This window comes from Pinus tabuliformis, chromosome 6, assembly GCF_031772625.1.
Source record: "Pinus tabuliformis cultivar Carrire ecotype Pingquan chromosome 6, CPIR1, whole genome shotgun sequence".
NCBI lineage: Eukaryota > Viridiplantae > Streptophyta > Pinopsida > Pinales > Pinaceae > Pinus > Pinus tabuliformis.
This window is the reverse complement of record NC_142292.1, coordinates 12,399,068-12,418,811: the sequence shown is the minus strand read 5'-3', so window position 1 is coordinate 12,418,811 and position 19,744 is coordinate 12,399,068. Positions and strand designations below refer to the sequence as shown.

At 39.7% G+C, this 19,744-nt stretch overlaps 1 protein-coding gene across 1 annotated transcript in view; it reads right to left on the bottom strand.

The window, feature by feature from the left end:
• Positions 1-11,577, bottom strand: part of LOC149256970 (uncharacterized) — a 108,894-nt gene extending 97,317 nt beyond the window's left edge. Inside the window, exons 1-3 of the mRNA XM_089413348.1 lie at positions 10,275-11,577; positions 9,129-9,596; positions 7,859-8,959 (exon numbers count right to left, since the gene is read on the bottom strand). Coding sequence (XP_089269474.1) covers positions 7,859-8,959; positions 9,129-9,596; positions 10,275-11,378 — 2,673 coding nt within the window. The 5' untranslated portion in view covers positions 11,379-11,577. The remainder of the gene's footprint in view (positions 1-7,858; positions 8,960-9,128; positions 9,597-10,274) is intronic.
• Positions 11,578-19,744: the final 8,167 nt, after the last annotated feature.

The window sequence follows — 19,744 nt, the reverse complement described above, 5'->3', positions numbered from 1 at the left end:
GATTACTCTGGAAGCTTAAGGTGGCCCCTCGAACCCGCTTACTGATGTGGAACATTTTGTTTGACAAGATTCCTACGGGGACAAATTTGATGAAAAGATCTTTTCATGGACCTTTCTGGTGTCATCTGTGCCGCAATGATGAAGAGAGTACTGAACATCTCTTCCTTAACTGCCCCACCTCCAAGGAACATTGGAATTCCATCATTACTCACTTTCCAAGCTTAAAACACTGGTATGGACATGACATTCCGGAAGCCTGGTATACATGGTGTGAAAACCATAATGGAAAATCCAGGAACATGCCTCTCCTTGTTTGCTGGTCTTTATGGATCGCAAGAAACCAATCTATTTTCAACCACAAGACTCCCCATTGGCCTGCAATCTTGCTCCATACTATTGCGGACTATGATCTTCTTCCCGAGGAGGATTCCAATACCCCTCCCCGTATCATAATACTAGAAATCATAGACAAATCAAAACCGTGGGCATATTTTGATGGCTCTGCACAAGAGGCAGGATGTGGTGGCGGGGCCATTCTCTACTTAAATGAAACACATTGCTTTAAGATACAAATGAGATTAGGCAGAGGAACAAACAATTATGCGGAACTCTGCACTGCTAAACATCTCATTCATTTTGCATTGGAAAAGCATTGCAGACATCTACAACTGTTTGGTGATTCCAAAATTGTTTGTAATTGGTTAAATAATACATCTCACTGCAATGCATTTTCACTCAGGCATATATTAGAAGAGGCACAAAGATTGATATCTTCTTTTGACTCTTTTGCCTGTCGACACATTTTCAGGGAGCGAAACTCTGGGGCAGACCACCTTTCCAAAGAGGCAGCGCATAGACAGGGCGATGACTGGCTAATACAGGAGGAGATAGATGGGACTTTCCACCAGCATTATCACAGACCTTTTGTGGAACACAGAGAAAATGGGCTACAAGCCCTATAAATATTTTGCTTAACTTGTATATATCATGTTTATTATAACTTTTATGTGCTACATGTACTACTCTGGACATACAGTTCTGTTTTTTGATACTTAGATTCTCTCTTTGCAAAGAGATAGAATCCAATTTTGATTTAGTTCTCTCTGTTAGAGAGCTGGCATAGGTTCAGTAAAATTGGTAACAAGACTCCCTGCATGGAGATATAACTGAACTTTTTTTGGTTTAAATCTGAACTCGATAGGCAACTCTGCCTCCATATGCATATGTACTTGCATCTACAAAATGTAATTTCTTATATATCAATAGAAATTACGACTTTTTTCCAAGGGAAAAAAAAAATCTTCCAATGCTATGATAGAAAGCAAATTCTTCTTCAACCCTCGTACAAATAAAAGTTCATTCATGCGTAGAGAGTTTCTAGACTCCAGCTAAAACGTAGCTGATCCAACTCCTTTTACTACATACTTGGCATTGTTTCCAAGTTCCACCTCTAATGTTGAATCTCTTTCTATCAAATCTGTGAGAGCTTCTCTAAAACTAGTCATGTGCCTAGAGGCACCACTATCTACTAACCAAACATCACATCTATTTGTAATAGTGCCTGAAAGAGCAGAAACAAAGATTTTCTCCTTAGCTCGCTCTAGCCTTTGAATAGCTTCCTTCTTAACCTTGCCTTCCATTGTGAATATTGGGCAGCAAATAGAAATAGTCAAGTTGTTGAAAACATGTCTCTTAGGGTGACTTATTGGTTGCTCTTTCAACAAAGCTCTCATACCATGTTCAATTTTCTACAAGATGAATAGTAGAAACTAATTTTCTGATTTGATAATTACTTCCTAATGATCTTTAACAATTTATCTTTCAAGCCACTAATATCATTGAGAAATTATACACAGAAAATCTCCACATGAAAATCTCCTAGACCTTGCGTTTGGTTGAACCATGGTTGGTACCTTTGGGTTCATCCTTGTCTCCTTTCATCTTGTATAGGATCGAAGAGCCTTAAATGGGGTTACTTGAGGACTCATGGTTTTAAAAGAGCTTACTTTTGTAGGGGTGATCACAAGTGCAGGGGCCAATCTAGCCCATGTCGAGTACACCTATATCTTACCACATGGTTATGTGTCTATTGTGTCTGTATGTAGTCTTGGCCTTGGTGCAGTATCCCTAAGATGTTTCTCAACATGGTAGTCTCACTATGTCAACCTTTTGTTGAGAAATAATTTCTTATTGATATCAAAGGATGTCTTGCTGAAAACAAGAATGACATAATCTTAAAGAGCACTTTAAGCCCTTTCCAATGAGCTATTACATGTCCTGTAACTCCTCTCCATTAAGGAGAAATGAATTTTCCAAGTCATAAAACCACATGTCAATCCCTTGCTCAAGTCAGCCCTATCTTGGAGAAGTAGGCCCTATTTGGAGCAACTTGTCTAGTATAAACAAAAGTCACTTTGACCTCATCCAACCATAAACTCAACCAAGGATCGAGGAGAAGCAATTTTGCCTGAGGAAGGAGATAGGTTCATACCTCATGAATCTTAAGACGAGCCGAAGAAGCAACAATTTGTGGTTTTGGTTTCTATCTTTGGCTAATGGTTTCTTGGTGAATTTTTTATCAATTCTTGGAACAAGATCTTGGCTATATTTGTGTAGACCTCAACCTCTTTTCCAACTTGGATCTCTACCCTTTTAAAGAAGCAGACCTCGACCCTTGAAGAGAAACTGAGGTAGTCCTGTAAGTAGAGCGAATTTCAGCCTAAGGCAAAAGTGAAGTAAGGACGAATTTCAACCTGCAAGACAAAACTTTTGCCCTGTAATTCAGCCCCCCTTTCGACTGACCCAAGTTTGCAACCTCGGCCTTGTGAAGGAGGTGCAAACTTCACTGGTCATTTGGGCACCTTTTGAGCCTACTTTGACCTCAAACTTCAGCCTATTTTGTGCAAACCTTGGCTAGGAAAAAGACTAGACTTTAGCCTCAAACTTTGGCTCAAATTTTGGTCTATATGCTACATCTGTTCGGAGCTTATCTGAAGCAAACTTAAAGACATTTTTGTAGCAGCCTTTCTGGAAGCATTCTTAAAGGCTTGGAGCAGACCTATAGTAGTCCTTAAAGACCTTCTTTGAGCAGACTTGTGGCCTGGTTTGTTGAACAATTTGGAGGGAATTCTTAGAAACAAATTGTTGCAAACTTGAAGCTGAATTTGGAAAATATTTTGGAGCTAACTTGAAGTCTTCCTTGTAGCAAAAAATGAAGCCTCTTTGAAACAATCTTGGAGTAGACTTGGAGCACATAATGAAGATTTTTTTGAAGCAAGTTTTGGAGGACCTTCTTGGAGCAATCTTGAACCGCTTTTGAGCAAACCTTGGACCAGCGTGATTAAAGACTTTTGGAGCCGCTTTGAAAACATTTTGAAGGAAGTATTTGTGAAGTATAAGTCGTGATGGTTGGAGCCTAGGAGGATTGGTGTCCTCATTTAGACCAGGTTGGTGCTTGGATTTGTCTTCGAGGATTGGTGTCCTCATTCAAGGTTGGAGCCTTGTAAGAATTGAAGTTTTTGTAATGGTTGGAGCCAAAATTTGAGGATTGGTGTCCTCATCATTTGAATTATTTTAATATAAACTATTTTTATTTTGTTTCTTGTGTTCTAGTATATCTTGTGCTTCCTATTGTGAAAAAATCTTAACTGGCATAATATAACAATTGAAAGAAATATTGGTTCACCCCCCTCTTAGTATTTCCAACACTTTTCAAATTTCTCGAGGTAATTCATGTTTTCCAATACAAGTGGTCTAGAAAGTCAAAAAGTCAACATGATCGCAATTTGTTCAATTTGACGAGAAGATGACATGCCACATGGAATTTTTCCAAACAATGAAGGCATTGTCAAATTATTGTTCGTCAAAGTTGGTCAACAAGTAGCACAAGCTTCTAGGTGGCAAAACAAATGTAGCATTGGGCAATTCTTGACATGCATTACATTAAAAGTCGTCTATAAGAATAGAGCAACAAAACCCATATCTCGGATTCTTCAAATTCCTCAAGGTGTTAGAGAGGCTACACTTGGCCATGATAATGTGGCAATAGAGGTGATAATGTGCCAATGCTAACAGGGCTCGTCATAGGTCATATCAAAGAAAAGTAGCCAAAATAGGTGGAACATCTAGCAAAGTCATCAAGCCATTGGAACTAAACAAAAAGGGTGGCAAGTCGAGTCACTGTTCATGGGAAGTCAAGATAACCAGTTGTTTGAAGACGATAAGGTAGTTGTTGGAAGGGTCAGCTTGCACATTGGGCATTTTGGACAAAAGAGATTAGCATGTGGGCATTTTCTAGTCGTTACAAGGTCAAGGGGACCTTGTTTTCAACCAAGTCAAACCATAGTAAAGCTAATGGAGCAAGTCAAGGACCAAATCAAGGCACTCTCTAGTTGTTTGGTGAATGTCGAGGCTTCCGAGTCAAACATTAAGCTTCTAGAGGTTATTATTCTTCATTCATTGGTTTTCCAAGGACATGGCAAAGGGAACATTGGACTTCTTAGAGACTTGTGAAGTCAAGTCATACCCTCAAGTGGGAAATTCAATTTAAAAAATATTTTCATGAAAATCGACTTAGTCTCCAACTTGTGGATGACAAGTTAAGAAAATAATATTCAAATGGATGAAGGAAACTCGCTGTTAGGAAAGAAAGTTATGAATTGCTAGTGTCTCCTCCCATTTTAGGTTGATAAACTATGAGCTCACTCAAGCCATAATAAAGAAACCATTTCGGAAAATTCCTATGTTATTGGATTGATTTTTCTATTTCTTTTCTTCTTAGCTTTAGCCTTTAATTTTTACTTCATAGAACAATGTGCAAGTATTATTTGGTTAGTACAATGTTGTTATAGCGATCCATGGAAGGGGAGATCTAGACCCAAATCCTTCACCTCACCCCTTGGCTAACATTAAGAATACAAATTCTAGCGTTGGACAAACACTCTAGGGAGCATCGTCAACAAAGGTGTGGGATATTGGTGTTATTGTTGATATGGAAATTGGGGCATCTCGAATGAGTAGATCCTACTAATGGGATCAGATTTCTTTTATCAAAATATTCTAGTTGGACCTGTTGCGTCAAAATCTAGTAGGTCTTGTGAGAGGGCTCACAAGACGAGAACTGGACCAAGGAACAACAATGAAGGGGAGGCTCATTGTCACCATATCATTCCACCCCCTACTCTTTACTAGAGTTTCACCACAAGGGAGGCTTGCCAATTTTGGTCACCTAATAGATATTCTAAGGCACTAATACAAAGTTGACATTTGAATAGGCCCTTTTGAGATATTCAAGCGAAGGAAAAGACTCAACTCTACAAGACAACGAATAGCACAACTTAAAAGCAGCTTATAAATGCACTTGTAACCTAGGGTTTTTGGTGTATGACTCAAAAGTAGCACAATTACGCATACAAGAAGAGAGAAAAGTTTTGTTACATTGATATAGTCAACATCAAGATCCACAAACCTTCAATTGATCCTAAATTGAAGCCTCGATGCAAAATTAGGGTTTTCCTGGCACTAGAATTGCTTAGGGTTGATGACATCAGCCTTAGTGAGGACTCCCAACCATGCAATTTGCCATATTTTGATGTTTTAAGGCTCAATAATTAGAATGTGCTCCATCCAACTCAATGCTCATGCCCTAGTTGAATTTGGCTTCAAACCCTAACCCTAGTGGTCGAAAATTTCAAGGCCAAAATTTTAAGGGCCAAAAATTTCAAGAGAAGAAGAAAAAGAAGAGATTTTTTTATGTTTTTTTATTTTTGACCATCTATGTGGAAGCTAGTGCCTACTAACTACTTGGGTAATGGAGTCTAAGGGAGAATTACTACAGAAATATCAAACCATTGAAAGGAGTAAGAACTTTTAAAATCCTAGCTGTCACTTTATGAGGGGATAAAATCAAGAGAAAATTTCTCTAGGAGGTTCTCTGTTGAGAAATCTAGGGCATTTATAAATTACAATGATTCTTCTAATACATGATAACAATATGTAAAGTATTTATACAATTTATCTTATTTTGATCTTTCATTCATTATTAGTGTGTGTTTTCACTTTATCAAACTGCTATCAAAAACAAAAGAGACAAGAACACAAATGTTTGGCTTTCTGCCAGGGCCAAAACCTCTCCCTCTTGGAGAGGAAGTTCCTCTTATAGAGATTCCATTGACGAATACCAAGACCATGACCCTTGACACTTTCTGCCTCTCCAAGACCAAGACATCAATCCTTTCCTCCATCACTGCTGAGATCATCATGATTGCTGCACCATTGAAGCTATCACTGAGATCTTCATTACTGCTTCTAACATCTGCTCCATGACTGATCCTTGATATTGCCACCGAGGTGATCTCTGCACTCTTCATCAAGACTATGATCTTCAATAAACAGATCATGACTTGTGACAGCACCTTACTGTAGCTTGAGATAATGTGTAACATTGTGAGATCATGATCCTTGTCGAGACTGTTCATCCTAGTCATCAGTATCACAGTTCCCCTCATTATTCCGAGATTGCAACTATCATAGTTGCTTACTGCTCCCTCGAGACTGCAGGTCCTGATTTGATTGTCACTGCTCTTTATTATGTTAGGACTGCAGTAGACACAGTCATCACCGAAATTCTCTTCAACGTAATTATAATATATCTATATGTTGATATTGAGATAGCACCTTCAGGATCACTGTGATCTCCATTAGGCCGAGACAGTGAGGACAGTAAGGGTTCTGAATCACATTGACTGCTTATGAAGTAGATCCACCGAGATCTACTTTCCATCTAGGCAGAGAATACATGTATGTCTGAGATAGCAAATATATATGTCGAGGCAGATTCATTCACAGGAATGCCAAGATTGTCATGCTCCTTCACAGTCATAGATCCGAGACTGATCATACTGTTGATACTGCGACTTACCAGGACTATGGAGACATTCTTATGCCGAGGTCAACCATCCATCCGAGGTCCTGTCTGCTCCTCCATGCATCCGAGATTTAGCTTGCCTTTCTGCTCTTTCTAGCCATCCGAGACCTAGTCTGTCTGCCCTTAAACCCATCCGAGGTGCAGACAGACCCTTGATCTCTTGCCCTAAGGTGATGCGGATCTGCTCCTTCTGTTCATCCGAAATTTCAGAGAGGAAACCCGAGATCTGTCTCCTCTTATTTGCGCAGACCTGCACCCATCTTCACACGAAGTTTCAGAGAGAATTGCGAAACTGATCTGCGTTTTGTGAATACCTGGCACCAATTGTTCTGTATATGTACATACTACAACCTTGCTTCTAAATTCTAAGGGGGTATACAAAATTGAATACACTGAAAATGGGAACTAGCTTGGGCATATGAGATGCAGGCTATTCCTGAAGAGGGACCAGAGTTGGGAACTAGAACCATACTGGTCCTCGTAGAGCTGCATGCTTGTCGCTGCATATGAAGAACAAACCAATTTCTCACCAGAAGTGTCGAGACAGTTGTTAATAAAAGTGTAGAGACAGTTGTTAGATAATGTGCTATAGTCCAAAACGAGGTACTAGTCAAAGAGAATAAACAAGATTTGAAGAAGAATGGAATACACATTCACACATATTTTGCTTTAAGGCATTGGATGAATTACATGTCTGGAGATGAAAATTGACAAAACTTCCATTCAGTGTTCTGTGGTGATTTCAATTTTTTTATTGTAGCTACAGGAGGCAGTCCATAAATCTTATTCTAGAATCTAGAGTACACAAAATAACTAATACATGCATCCACAACAACGAAAATGATAGATGTCATCAAATTTCCATGACATTATAAAGCTTCTTGAAAGTAAATTAATAAAAAATACAAGTAAAAGAATATAATTAAAACTTACAGCAGATGAAGCTACTGAAGTGTCTGGATCTTTATTCTTGGTTTTGCTGGAAGAATACTTTGCATCTTTGAAAGAGCTCCGTCGAACAGCGACATGCATTATTAAAGCCATATATGCTCGAAGAGGTGACACAACCATGCAGTCCGAAAAGTCAGAATGCAGACGAAAAATCATTTGAACAGTAAGTTTAAGACCAGAAGAAAGATGTTCTAATTTTGAAGATGCTAATAAGGCCTTTCGAGTGTCCTCCTCTGCCAGTAAGTTCTCTACCTGCCATGCAGCTGCTATGGCAATAGTAAGACTTTCTTCATTATGGTCCTTGCCATATTTATGTGATTGGCCTCTCCCTTTCATCGTATTCCATTTCATGGACATTTTTATTGGCCATTTAGTTTTCCTGTGTGATTTCCGTGATCTGTCTTGTTTTGACCTATTTATTTCACTTGCATTGCTGCCAGAACCAGCAATATTTGAGACATTGTGGAGAAGTTGGGACAAAGTTTCTAGGAGATCATCAAACCCACCCCATGCAAGTATTAACTTGTGAGCTGCTCTAAATTCTTCTTGTTTTGTTTTATTCTGAAGAACAGCACTATAGTCCATGATAATGTTGATACAATGTTTAACAACTACTGATATGTCTTTGGGTGGAATAATTGAAGCAATCTTCAATATAGCTGTATAAGCTGACGGACTACTTGCAGAACTTAACATGCAATTGAAGTTATCACATGAAAATAACTCGCAAAGGGCCATTTTGCATGACTGATTGCTGGCTAAGCTGGAACAAAGATTTCTAATTGCAAGCAAAATACCCTCTTTTTCCTTAGTATCTAAATCTGTCGGTCCCATGAACAGACTAATTAAGACTTTTACTAGTTCAATAAGAGATTTTGGAGGAACCCCTTCTGACAGGGCGTATTCACAAAACCTTGCAGCTGCTAGGGGGGATCTTTTTACCAGAGTAATAAAACGATTGCATGCCTCAGAGACTGGCACTTTCGACGGGAAGTACGATGGAATTAGAAGCCTGGTTAGTCGTTGTGCAACCAAACATAGGTCAGTTGCAAGAGAGCAAAGTATGGAATCCAGGTTCACCACCTACATCGAAAAACAAATTGAAATGAAATGATGGAAAGCAATGCATTCCAGTTGTTTTATAAAATGAGGAAGCATTATTCTAAGTTAATCAAGTACTGATTTGCATTATAACAATCTCGCTGTGCAATTTCCAAGAAATTCAACCGGCAACCCAAAATAAAGAACATACTTTATGAAATTGAAGTGCTCTAATGTCTTTCAAGGTTAAAAGGAGATCTGCAACCGCCGTCCTTACAGCCAAGACAGGATCATCAAGCAATGGTGCCAACTTTGGAAGTAGTACTTTCAGCAGCTCATGACTTTGTGGGTTGTCAAGTAAATATATCATTCCATCCACTACTGCACACCTGACTGCACTACTAGTTGTGTCATGTGCCATTTCATCCATGACTTTGGACAAAAGTTTCACGGTAATTGTAGATGGCACAACTTCCCAGAATAGACGAAGAATTCGGCAAGCACCTTCAACAGCTACAGAGCGCACATCAGGACAATCATCTACCAGCAATTTCTCAAGGAGCACAAATTGCTTCTCTAACAAACTTTCTTTCTCTTCTTTCGATGCCGCTGGATCTTCCAGAGGGAACATATCTACTAGCAAAAGCAACGCATTGCGGCGAACATTTGAATTTGCTACCTGCCGAAAAAGAAAACCTTAGAAGCACATAATAGAATTTTCAAACCGATGCAAGCTGCCTGCCTATGACTATTATAGTTAATATTGATGGAGCAACAACTTGAGCACACGGGAGATATTGTCAAATTTTAGTAACAGTTCATTGTAATCTCAAGACTGGTGTTCGATCGATCACTCTAGTAGAGTGCCTTAATCAGCGTAGAGTCCTTTGATCGTCCAAACTTACTGATGTAAACATGCACCCTGGAAGTTGTAAAACATGCACGGCGTTGATAATAAAAATAGCAATTAAAGTTTCGTATTTGTTTCTAGAGGCCTTTGATCTCATTTTAGAATTTTTGGATCATCAGTTTGAACCAATGGGTATTGAGACAACCAAATAACATGGGATTCCCGGCAAGCAGAGTGATTGGTAGGCGGCCAGGTATCGGCAATCACTTCTTAGACTCTCAGTGTTCACACTGGCAAGAAAGAAGTGTCCACCAAACTCGGACTCCCCATGGCAACCACCTCCAACTTACTGCTCGACCAACGGACAGTGAACCCTTTCAATCGTTCCAGTTTTACGACAGATATCAAATATGGAGACATAATCCAATTTTAGCAGTTGGAAGAAGTTTAAAGAGGGCGCAATTTGATTAGAGAAGAATTGTCAAAATCTAGTCCTTGGGAACATACCTGCAGAGCCCTGAATAGTACAGGTTCTTGGAGGCGATAAAGAAAGGCCTCGACACCATCCTGGGTCCTCTGACTGATAAACCCTCCTAAAACCTTTCTGATAGACGAAGCGAGCGTTTTAGAAGAGGCATATATGGCCCCTTCAACGAAACCCTGCATGCAATTGTTTTCGATCTCCTCGAGCGAAGAACCCTTCGCAAACCTCCATGCCTTGTAGAGAATTTCGCCATAAGCTTCCAGAACGGAATTTCGACCAAAGGGAATCTGAGAACGAAAGATAGTAATGAGTTCTTTTACCAGCTGAGCATTTAATCCAAAAAGAAATGCCAGAAAGCGTCTCCCATCCTCTGTTCTCAAATACGAGGGGGTCAAAGCGCATCGAACCAGCATGTGCTTCAGATCATCAATACTATCGTCCATGAAATCAAAGAAAGTGAAAGCTTCTCTCATTGAATACACCCTGTGAACATCAATCTTCCGACCTACTGACAGAGATTTTGCTAGCAAACAAGGGAGAGATTGAGCAATGAGAGACTCCTTCCCAGGCAGCGAATCTCGCCACCATTGCTCGCAAATAGCTGTTATACAATCCTGTAAAACGCAATCGCCCTCGAACAAGACAAGTTTGTCGTGCAACGTATGTACAGTGGAGAACAAATCAGCCGGAGAAATTGCCTTTTGAGGATGCATAATGCAAAGCTGTGCCAAATACGAGTAACCCCTCAGGCTATTCAATATTTTGGCCCTCCGTCGATCATTTTCCGGCTCGGTGCGCACAGGTTCGTGTATGGGACTCCTCTGGCTTCTGGTGATCCGTCTCCTGCGCTTCTTCTGTGGAGATGGGGTTTTGAAAATTTCATTGCCTTCTTCCCCATCTTCCTGGCCATAGCCGTTGGATAAATTTTCAAAGGCGAAAATCGCTCGAGCTGTGTGTAGAGAGAGGGCATCACAGAGCTTGGAAATGGAATTGGAAGATGGTTTGTTGTTGAGTGACCATACGAGGGTTTTAAGAGAGGATTTTTCTGACCTCGACTGATGTTTCTCCACCAAATCCAGAAATTCCTCTGGGGAGCTCTGTAACGCTTTCCGAAAATTATCCTCCATATCTAGCAAGTGATTTTAAAGCCGAGGAATGAAAGGCCTTGAGCTGGGCACACCTCCTTAATGCTACAAGAATGGTATAGAAGCTGTCGCCTGAAGATTTCAGTGTTGTGCTTTTTTCAAATGTTTTGGCGCTCATTTTCTTTTATGTACCAACGGGTGCATAGCCATGGTATTTACACACAGATATTGAACAATGCAAATGTCCATTTCAATGGTTGATTCGCCAAAGTTATTAAACATTTCACCCGCAAAACTGTTGCGGTTTAAACATTAAGCATGTTGTTAGAAATAGATGATTTTATGTAAAGATTTGAGAACTTCACCATGTGAATACTTCACCAAGGCTCAAATTCGTAATACTAAGAGTGCCCTACCAAATAATTAAATAATAATTATTCATTGCTGATAATAATTATAAATAATTAAATTGTTATTATAATAATTATTAAAAAAAATTGAGAGTTAGGGTGAAGGTTAAATTAGAATCGGTGGAATATATTATTTTAAGAAATGGAGAAATTAGAAAAATATATTAAATGAAACGATAAAATTAATAAAATAATAATAAATTTGGTTAAATTTTTATATTAATAAAATAATTTTCGATGGGGGTGAGAATCTCGAAGTACGTGGCTATCGAGTCCTATGATCATTAATAGTTGGTATGCCAGTGGAGGACTGGCCTCCCGGTCCTTTCATCTGAACCGGTGTAATGGGAGGTGTAATTGCAATTGTAAATGTGATCGTGTGAAACTTGGTCTTGTCTTGGCGAATGTGGCTGGTGAAAGTTTAACGAGTGGGATGGCTCAGCAAGACGGCATTTGCGTTTGCGTTTCATTCCTGTGTTGGGCTCCTGGTCGATATTCTGCAAGCAAGTGCAAGAGTCAGCGGTGGGCTTTCAGCGCTAGGTGGCGGCATCTGATCTTCCCCTACGACTCTTGGTTGTGTGAATTCATTATCGTTTGCTCCAAAGGCACCCCGGGTTTTATTGTGCTTGCATAGTGCAATTGCGGGTAATTGGGGGAACTTGGTATTTTTGTCTTCAATGGATTTTGGAAGGTGCGAGTAGTTGGTCCATTGGAGGTGTCTGGAGGAAAAAATATACAACATATGAGCTCTGGAGGTGGTGTTGTTGGGGGTGGTAATGGTTGTGCGAGGGATTCTTCATTTCTGGTGCTTGGTCTGAAAATTGGTGCGCCTAGTGGTTTCGTGGGCGTTTCTTTGTGTGCGGTGGAGATAAAGGAGCCACCTTTCCAGAGTATTCGGCGTCGGCATTTTGGTGTGGGCTACGCAAGGCTTCTTGGGGAGCGTCGACCTAGGATTAATTTCTCCCTCCTTCTCCTTCTCAAGTAGCTCGCGTTCTCACTAGGGTGCTCAATTGGTGGCGAGGTGGTAGCTAGGTTGTAGCATGTGGTCGTCTGAGGAGATTTATGGGTGAAGGGAGATCGGGTCTGGGTGTGGAGGTGTAGGCAAGTTTTAGTGGGTCGAACTCTGAAGACTATTGAGGGATTTGGCTCTCCTAGACTGTTCAATATGCAACCTTCCTCGTGTCGTGGGCACTACTCCCCCCTGCCAAACCAGGCTTTGCAGGTCGCAGGGACCAGGCGAGGTTGGCTCCTTCAAAAGATTTGGCAATGGTGGCAACTGGGACGCGTCGGGGTGGCAAGACTGTTGGCCACTCCCGGCTATTGCGCATTGGAACGTGTGGTGGTCATGGTGGCAGAAAGCAGGCTTCCTGTGGAGGTGGAGGTGGGAGGTCTCAGCAACCTCAGCGAAGTGGTGGTGTGCGGCGAGGTGGAATGGCTAATCGGGGGTCTGGTCGGCGTGCAACTCCCAGCCAACAGGTAATTCAACATTGTTGTCTGGAGAATTGCTGGGAACTAATTCAATCTCTACTAGATTGGGTGGAGTCGGCTGAACAGGTTCGAAGGGAGGAGCATGCTGAGTTGGTGGCCACCTTAGACAGGATGCATTACTTTCAGTGCCAGGTCAGAGAGCGAGTGGTGGTGGTCTGGCGAGGCCAAAACCACCTTGTAGAAAAAGTGGAAAAGCTGGAGACTTGGTTGGCGCACTTCGAAGGGCACGTCCAGTGCAACTTCCGCCCTCTGCCACCTCCAAGAACTGCCCTAGATAACCCAGCTTCCATTACGTCAGATGACTAGTATGCTATCAGGTCGGAGTGAGACCACCTGCTTTTTGCTCTAAATGTACATCTTTTTTACCATATGAATAAAATATCAACTTCATATATATATATATATATATATATAATTTGGTTGAATTTTAATATTAAAGAGGAAGGGTAAAATATTTATTTTAAATTATTAAATTAGTATTAAAATAATTGCGTGGAGAGGTGCTTTCGAGTTCGTAATAGAAGAGATGTTGTAATGTATTGTTTGGATTAAATAAAATAATAAAAATAAATATTATAATTATAATTAATAATTAAACTAGTTTAGATCCATTTTAACTTTGGATCTACCAAATGCATTGGGATCAAATCTCTTGAGGTGCAAACCTCTTCTAAAAATATTAATAATGTTAAATTGATATTAAGCCCACTAGAAATAGCTCAATTGGCAATCACCTTATTATGGAGCACTACATAAAACTTTAAATTCAAAGTTCAAATCTATGTGATAAAGCCTAAAAAAATTGTTAAATTAATATTAAATTAAAAGAATTAGAAAATATGAGAAATGGAATGAAGGACCAAATCAATAAACTCATATATTTCGTCAATTAATTTTAATACTAAAGATGAAACGGGATATATTTATTTTAAATTGTTAAATTAGTATTAAAATAATGTTTGTGGTGTTTTTTGCGACGCGGTGGTGCGGTGGTTTGATACAAACTCGCTTCGTGAAGGTTTGGTATCCTCTGTAATTGATTATGCAATGCTCAATACATCCATTCACAGTTTTCTGAAGCTCCAAGCGTGCGACCTCCTATCGAGGGTTACAAAAGATGCGGAGTTGAAGTTGTGATCTATGAAGCAAATTATTTCGAAGGATTTGCATGGATCTGATCTAATTTAAATTAGGTTTTATCCATTAAATTGACGAGGATTCACACAGGCCAATTTCATGGACGCGGATCTAATCTGTTAATTTGACTAGCATTATATTGATTAAATCGCTTAGAAATCATCTCAGCGAAAATCCAGCTGGATCTATTTATAGTAGCAGAACATTGAATCTCCAAGTGTGTGACCTCTTGTCGAGGGTTACAAAAGTTGCGGACCTCTGGTTGAGAGTTGCAAAAGCTGCAGGAATTCTTCCTCCTAAGGTTAATTCCATCGCCAAGGCCCTATGATGTTACAATTGATTCTGCGACGCGGTGGTTTGATACAATACATTCATATATTACTTTGTGGCTCATTCCAAGGATACTTTGTGGCTCCTCCCAAGGTTCAAGTGGCTCACAAGGTTTGTGGTGATACAAACTCAAACTCGCTCCGTAAAGATTCGATATCCTCTATAATTGATTTTGCTATGCTCAATACAACTATAACGGGTGCACGCGTTCCCTCCTACCCTCTCCTTGTTAAGTCTTGTTTGTTTACATTATGAGCACGTCCCCTCACATTTCTAAGCCTCCCTCTAGCAAAGGGAGACCAAGTAAAATTACCCTAGAGAGACTTTACGAGCATATTGAATCATTAGAAAGGTGAAGAAAAGAAAGAGAAAACCAATTTAAACTAGAATTAACTATAATGCTTGACAACAATCACAAATCGCTAGAAAATAAAATAATCACACTCAAGATGGAACTCCAATGAATGAAAGGTAGGATTCAAGAAATAGAACATAGTAAACAATTAATGGTTGAAGAAAATGACACCCTGAAAAATAAGATTAAAATTAAAGAAAAAAAACAACTAAATAATAACTCTACCTTGAATAGCACAAAGAATAAATTAGATATTAAACCCATGAAAGAGAAAATTAACAAATTGATTGAACTCGACCATGAGCGCCATAAAAGAGCCTTACACCTTATAATTGTTGGTATAAAAGAACAAAACAATGAGGACACATTAGAAGTAGTAAAAGAACAATTAAAAACAAAATCTCAAATTCAAACAACTTATCTCACAAAGCAATAAGGTAGGAAAGATACTTGAGCATAAACACAAACTAATCCATGTTAAGGCAAATGGCCATAAATTAGATATACTGAGGAAATCCCCAAGCCTAAAAGGGACATGAATCTTTATAAATGAAGATCGTATTCCAGAAGACCAAGCTGAACTTAGGAAAGAAATCCAAAAGGTCAAGGAGGCAAGGAAAGAAGGGAAAGGGGCTATCATTAAGAATACGAAAAGTTATCATTAGAGATAGAGTGGAAAATACAATTGACAAATAGGGACTAGCATCACTTTGGATCCTCTTCTGGAACTGTCGTGGTTTTCCATGGTGTAAAGGTCCTATGTTAAGTTGGATCCCGAGTGATATTGATCTCATTCTTTTAGTTGAAACTTGGGAACATGACGAATCAAGGGTCTGTTACACAGTATTTTGTCACACCTCTTGTTCACTTCCTGTCCATATCCCAGAGTGCCAAAACGTTGACTGTTGTGCAGCATATCCATCATGATATACAGACCAAAACCTCCCTGCAAAATCAAAGGAAAATTGCCTTGAATCCATTATGAAGAAGGTTGACTAAAAACCCTAATTTTAGCATCAGCGTGTTTTGCTCCATTACCTTCCCATGCTGACAGTAGGTTGCTCAATTATACACTCGTGCTGCCAGCACGGGTTTTCATAGGAAAACCCGCGTTGAACCTCTTCTGGCAGGTTTTCCCAAACTGGAGGAGAAGCTTTGTACACTAGAACCTTCGGGAACAACGAGTTGGATATTGGTTGTTGTTGATATGGTCGAGCTCTCCCATTTGGGCATCTTGATCTTATCATCATGGGATTTCCCCTTTAGATTTGTACCTTCCTCCTTCTTTTGTGGATCCCTAACTCCCTCTCTCTTCCTATAAATTCACTCCCTTCCATTCCCAAATAATTGGTCATTGATTGTTGCATCCCTATGTTGAGATTATTCTTACATGCTACCCATTCTAGCTTGGAGAAGGAGTGCTTGAAGAGTCTTTGCTTGAACTTAGACATCCACCAAAAGGAGGTCTCCAACATCAAGGCATAGGTTGTATGTTTCCCTTTTTAGCTTATTAAAATATACATCTGATGTTCACTTTCCATAATTGTGTAAATGTTTATGCTATTAGCTTAATGTTTCTTAATCTATTAAGTAGTTTATGTTTAATGTATGCCATATATGCTCATGTATTTTGCATATCTCTTTGATCTTCCTTGCAGGTACTTGGATGTGAAGAACAAGGAGTGAGGCCTAGAGCGAAAGATTCAAAGCCATCTCCAAGGATCGAGCGATTAGCATCAAAGTGAGGTAGGTTTCTCCTTCTCTCTGCATTTGTCGAACATAAGCTAGGAAAGTGTATGTTAGTTTGTTTAGTTTGTTTCTAGACCCACTCATTGGGCTAGAGGGATCACCTCTGTCCGCAAAGGGGATTTGCCTTCACAACAAAATGGTGACTCCACTAGGGAAGCTATAGCCTTTTCATCCTCCTTTCTCAACTGATCTCTTGATCAGTTTGACCAACAATCGTGTTCTCAGTTAGTTTGGGTTTGTATAGGTCTATGCAATCATTGGTTGCTATCTTAGAGTGCTCAGTCTGGAAGTGTTTGTGAAATTCTTTTTATTTTTTGCCTTATTCCTCTCCCAGCGCGTTTTTTGCTCTAATAGTCACGCTACCAGCGCGCTTGTTATTAAAACAGTCGCGTTGATCCCCTGTTCAACACCAGTTTGGCCATAACAACCACGTTGATCCCTGAGATTGGCAAAAAACCTAGGGTTTCTCTGTCAAACTCCAGTGTGTCTGAGCCCTGAGGTCTTGTTTTGTCCTGCATGACTAGATTTATTGATGTTTTGATTGATTACCTCATTTTATTAGCAAATTCTTACTTCTTTGAACTTTCAAGTGTTTGAGTGCAATTGGATTGATTTTAGGGTTTATAGGTCGTTTGATTGTCACTTGCTGCTTGTGAGTGTCATTGAGTCTCTGGTTTGTTGAATGATTAGGTCTGTTCATCTGGTAAAATCACTTGAAACATTGATTTACATTGGTTTCGGTTTGTCTTGTGCAAAGTTGTTTTTCATTTGTACTAGGTCATCTTGCATTTGAAATCCATCTTTGTCATTTATCAAGCATAGATTACATTGTTTGGTTTACAAACTGAAATGAGTATATTTGCTTATCTATTCGAAAGAGAAAGTGAAAGACATTTTCATTGAGTGCTTTTGAATTTGGTGTTACTTTGATTGATGCCTTGTTTGCATTAGGAGTATTTTGAATCAAAATCTTCATTTTTTGCTTTAGTTGAAGCTTAGTTGCATATGAGCATCTAAAAATCAAAGAGAACATCATATAGGTAAAGTGCATCTTAGTAAAGTAAAAGTCATTTTTGCTTTCAATAGATTACATGTTCATTAGTGAAAGTGAAGTTTAGTTTTGCTCTTGCATGTTGCATTTGGAAAAGTTAGTGGAGGCATATTGTTTGATGCATTAATTGATTGAACTTTCTTCCCTCGCTAGTGTAGAATTCATTGAAATGAAAGGTTTCCTTTTTCTCATATAGTTGCATTCTAGGATTCAGGTGACATCGTTTGAGCCCAAAATTGAAACTTAATTCAAGAAAAACATTAAAATTTACTGAATTAACCTAAGGAGCATTTGGAACTTAACGCAAACATTTAGAGGTCTAGGCTAGAGATGTGTTTTGACGTCTATAAACCTAGCAGCTGTCATTAACTACCTGCATTGTATCCTGGGGGTGAAATCTCGTTCTAGTACGGAAGTATATCGGAGGTTCTCTAGTACTCTTGGGTATATCGGAGGCACTCTAGTATGACAAGTATATGGGAATGCTCTCACCGAACGGTTATGCATTAGACAATGCTAACACAGACTTGTGCTCCCCGTACCGTCGAGTATATATTGGGAGACCCCACTAGGTTGCTATCCTTTAGCCATAGGTAATCGATTCAGTCGCCTTGTAAACGTGATACACCGAACACAACATTCAGGGATATCAATCGTCGTACATTAAGTCCTTGGTTTCAGCTAAGGTGTTTATAACGGTTTACAAATACTTGGTAAACCCTCTTGCCTAGTACACCCTTTTTGATTTATTTCTTGTTTTAAAGTTCTAAAATTTATTTGCCCATGATAACATTACTTACCTATGCAGTTATCCTTGGCCTCATATTGCTTGATTAATAGTAAATTTTAATTGTAGGCTCAAATCAACCACCCATTATTGTTCTTTGAGAGAAGGTCATCATGGCTAAACCACCAGGTTCACCTTACAATTCCCCTTCATCATCTCACATTGAAGGGTCATCGCAAGGAGTTCATCCTGAGATTTCACAGTCACTTGAAGATCAAGGTCTTGAACTTGGAATTATCCCGAGTATTCAACCCCTTGCTTCTCGTCCTCCACCTCGAGATTCTTCATCTCAATAATCTGATCATAAACTTCTGAGAGTCCATAGAGGTTTGTTTTTCTCCCTCTAAATCTTCTTTTTGATCCAGTGGTTATATCTCCTCAACAACCTTATAGTCCATACGATAATCCTGGTGTACCTTTGGAGTTATCTCCATGACCATCTTAGATTCCTCCTCGCCAACTGTTTCCACCCATGGCTTCAGAAGGTGAGTTTCCAACCTCTTCTCAAGGTCCTCCAGAAGTCTCAGCCACTCATACTCCTAGTGTTGACAATGATTCTGAATATGACTTTCCACCTAAAGGTTATCCATATGTGGGAAGTGTTGCACCTCCATCGCCGCCTGAAAGTAATGAACCTTTGTTTCCAGCTAGTTATACCTCTTTGGCTCAATTGGTTTCAGGTACTCCAAGTGCGTCTTCACTTTATCACAATCCCATTTGGTCGTCGGGCACCATGCCTACTTTTGGTCCATTTGTTTCAAACGTGGCCTCTCAAATTCCTATACCGACTGCAATTTTTTCAGTTCCTGTACAACCAATAGTTACGGTTGGGGCAATTAATGTCCCTATAAGTTCCTCAGGTCCTCCATTAAGTGGACAATATGTGCCACCACCTATCCCTACGCATGTGAGGCAACAACCACCTCCTCCATATGTACCTCTTGTTTCGGGTGGAACTTATGTGAGTGCGTCTCAAACTCATGCTACTGAAGCTAGCAGTGTACCTTATCCTAGTGGATCATCAATTCCATCTGGATCAGGCCAAATCCTATATCAACAAACTCTTTTGGCCCAGATACCCTACCAACAATCGTACCCTCC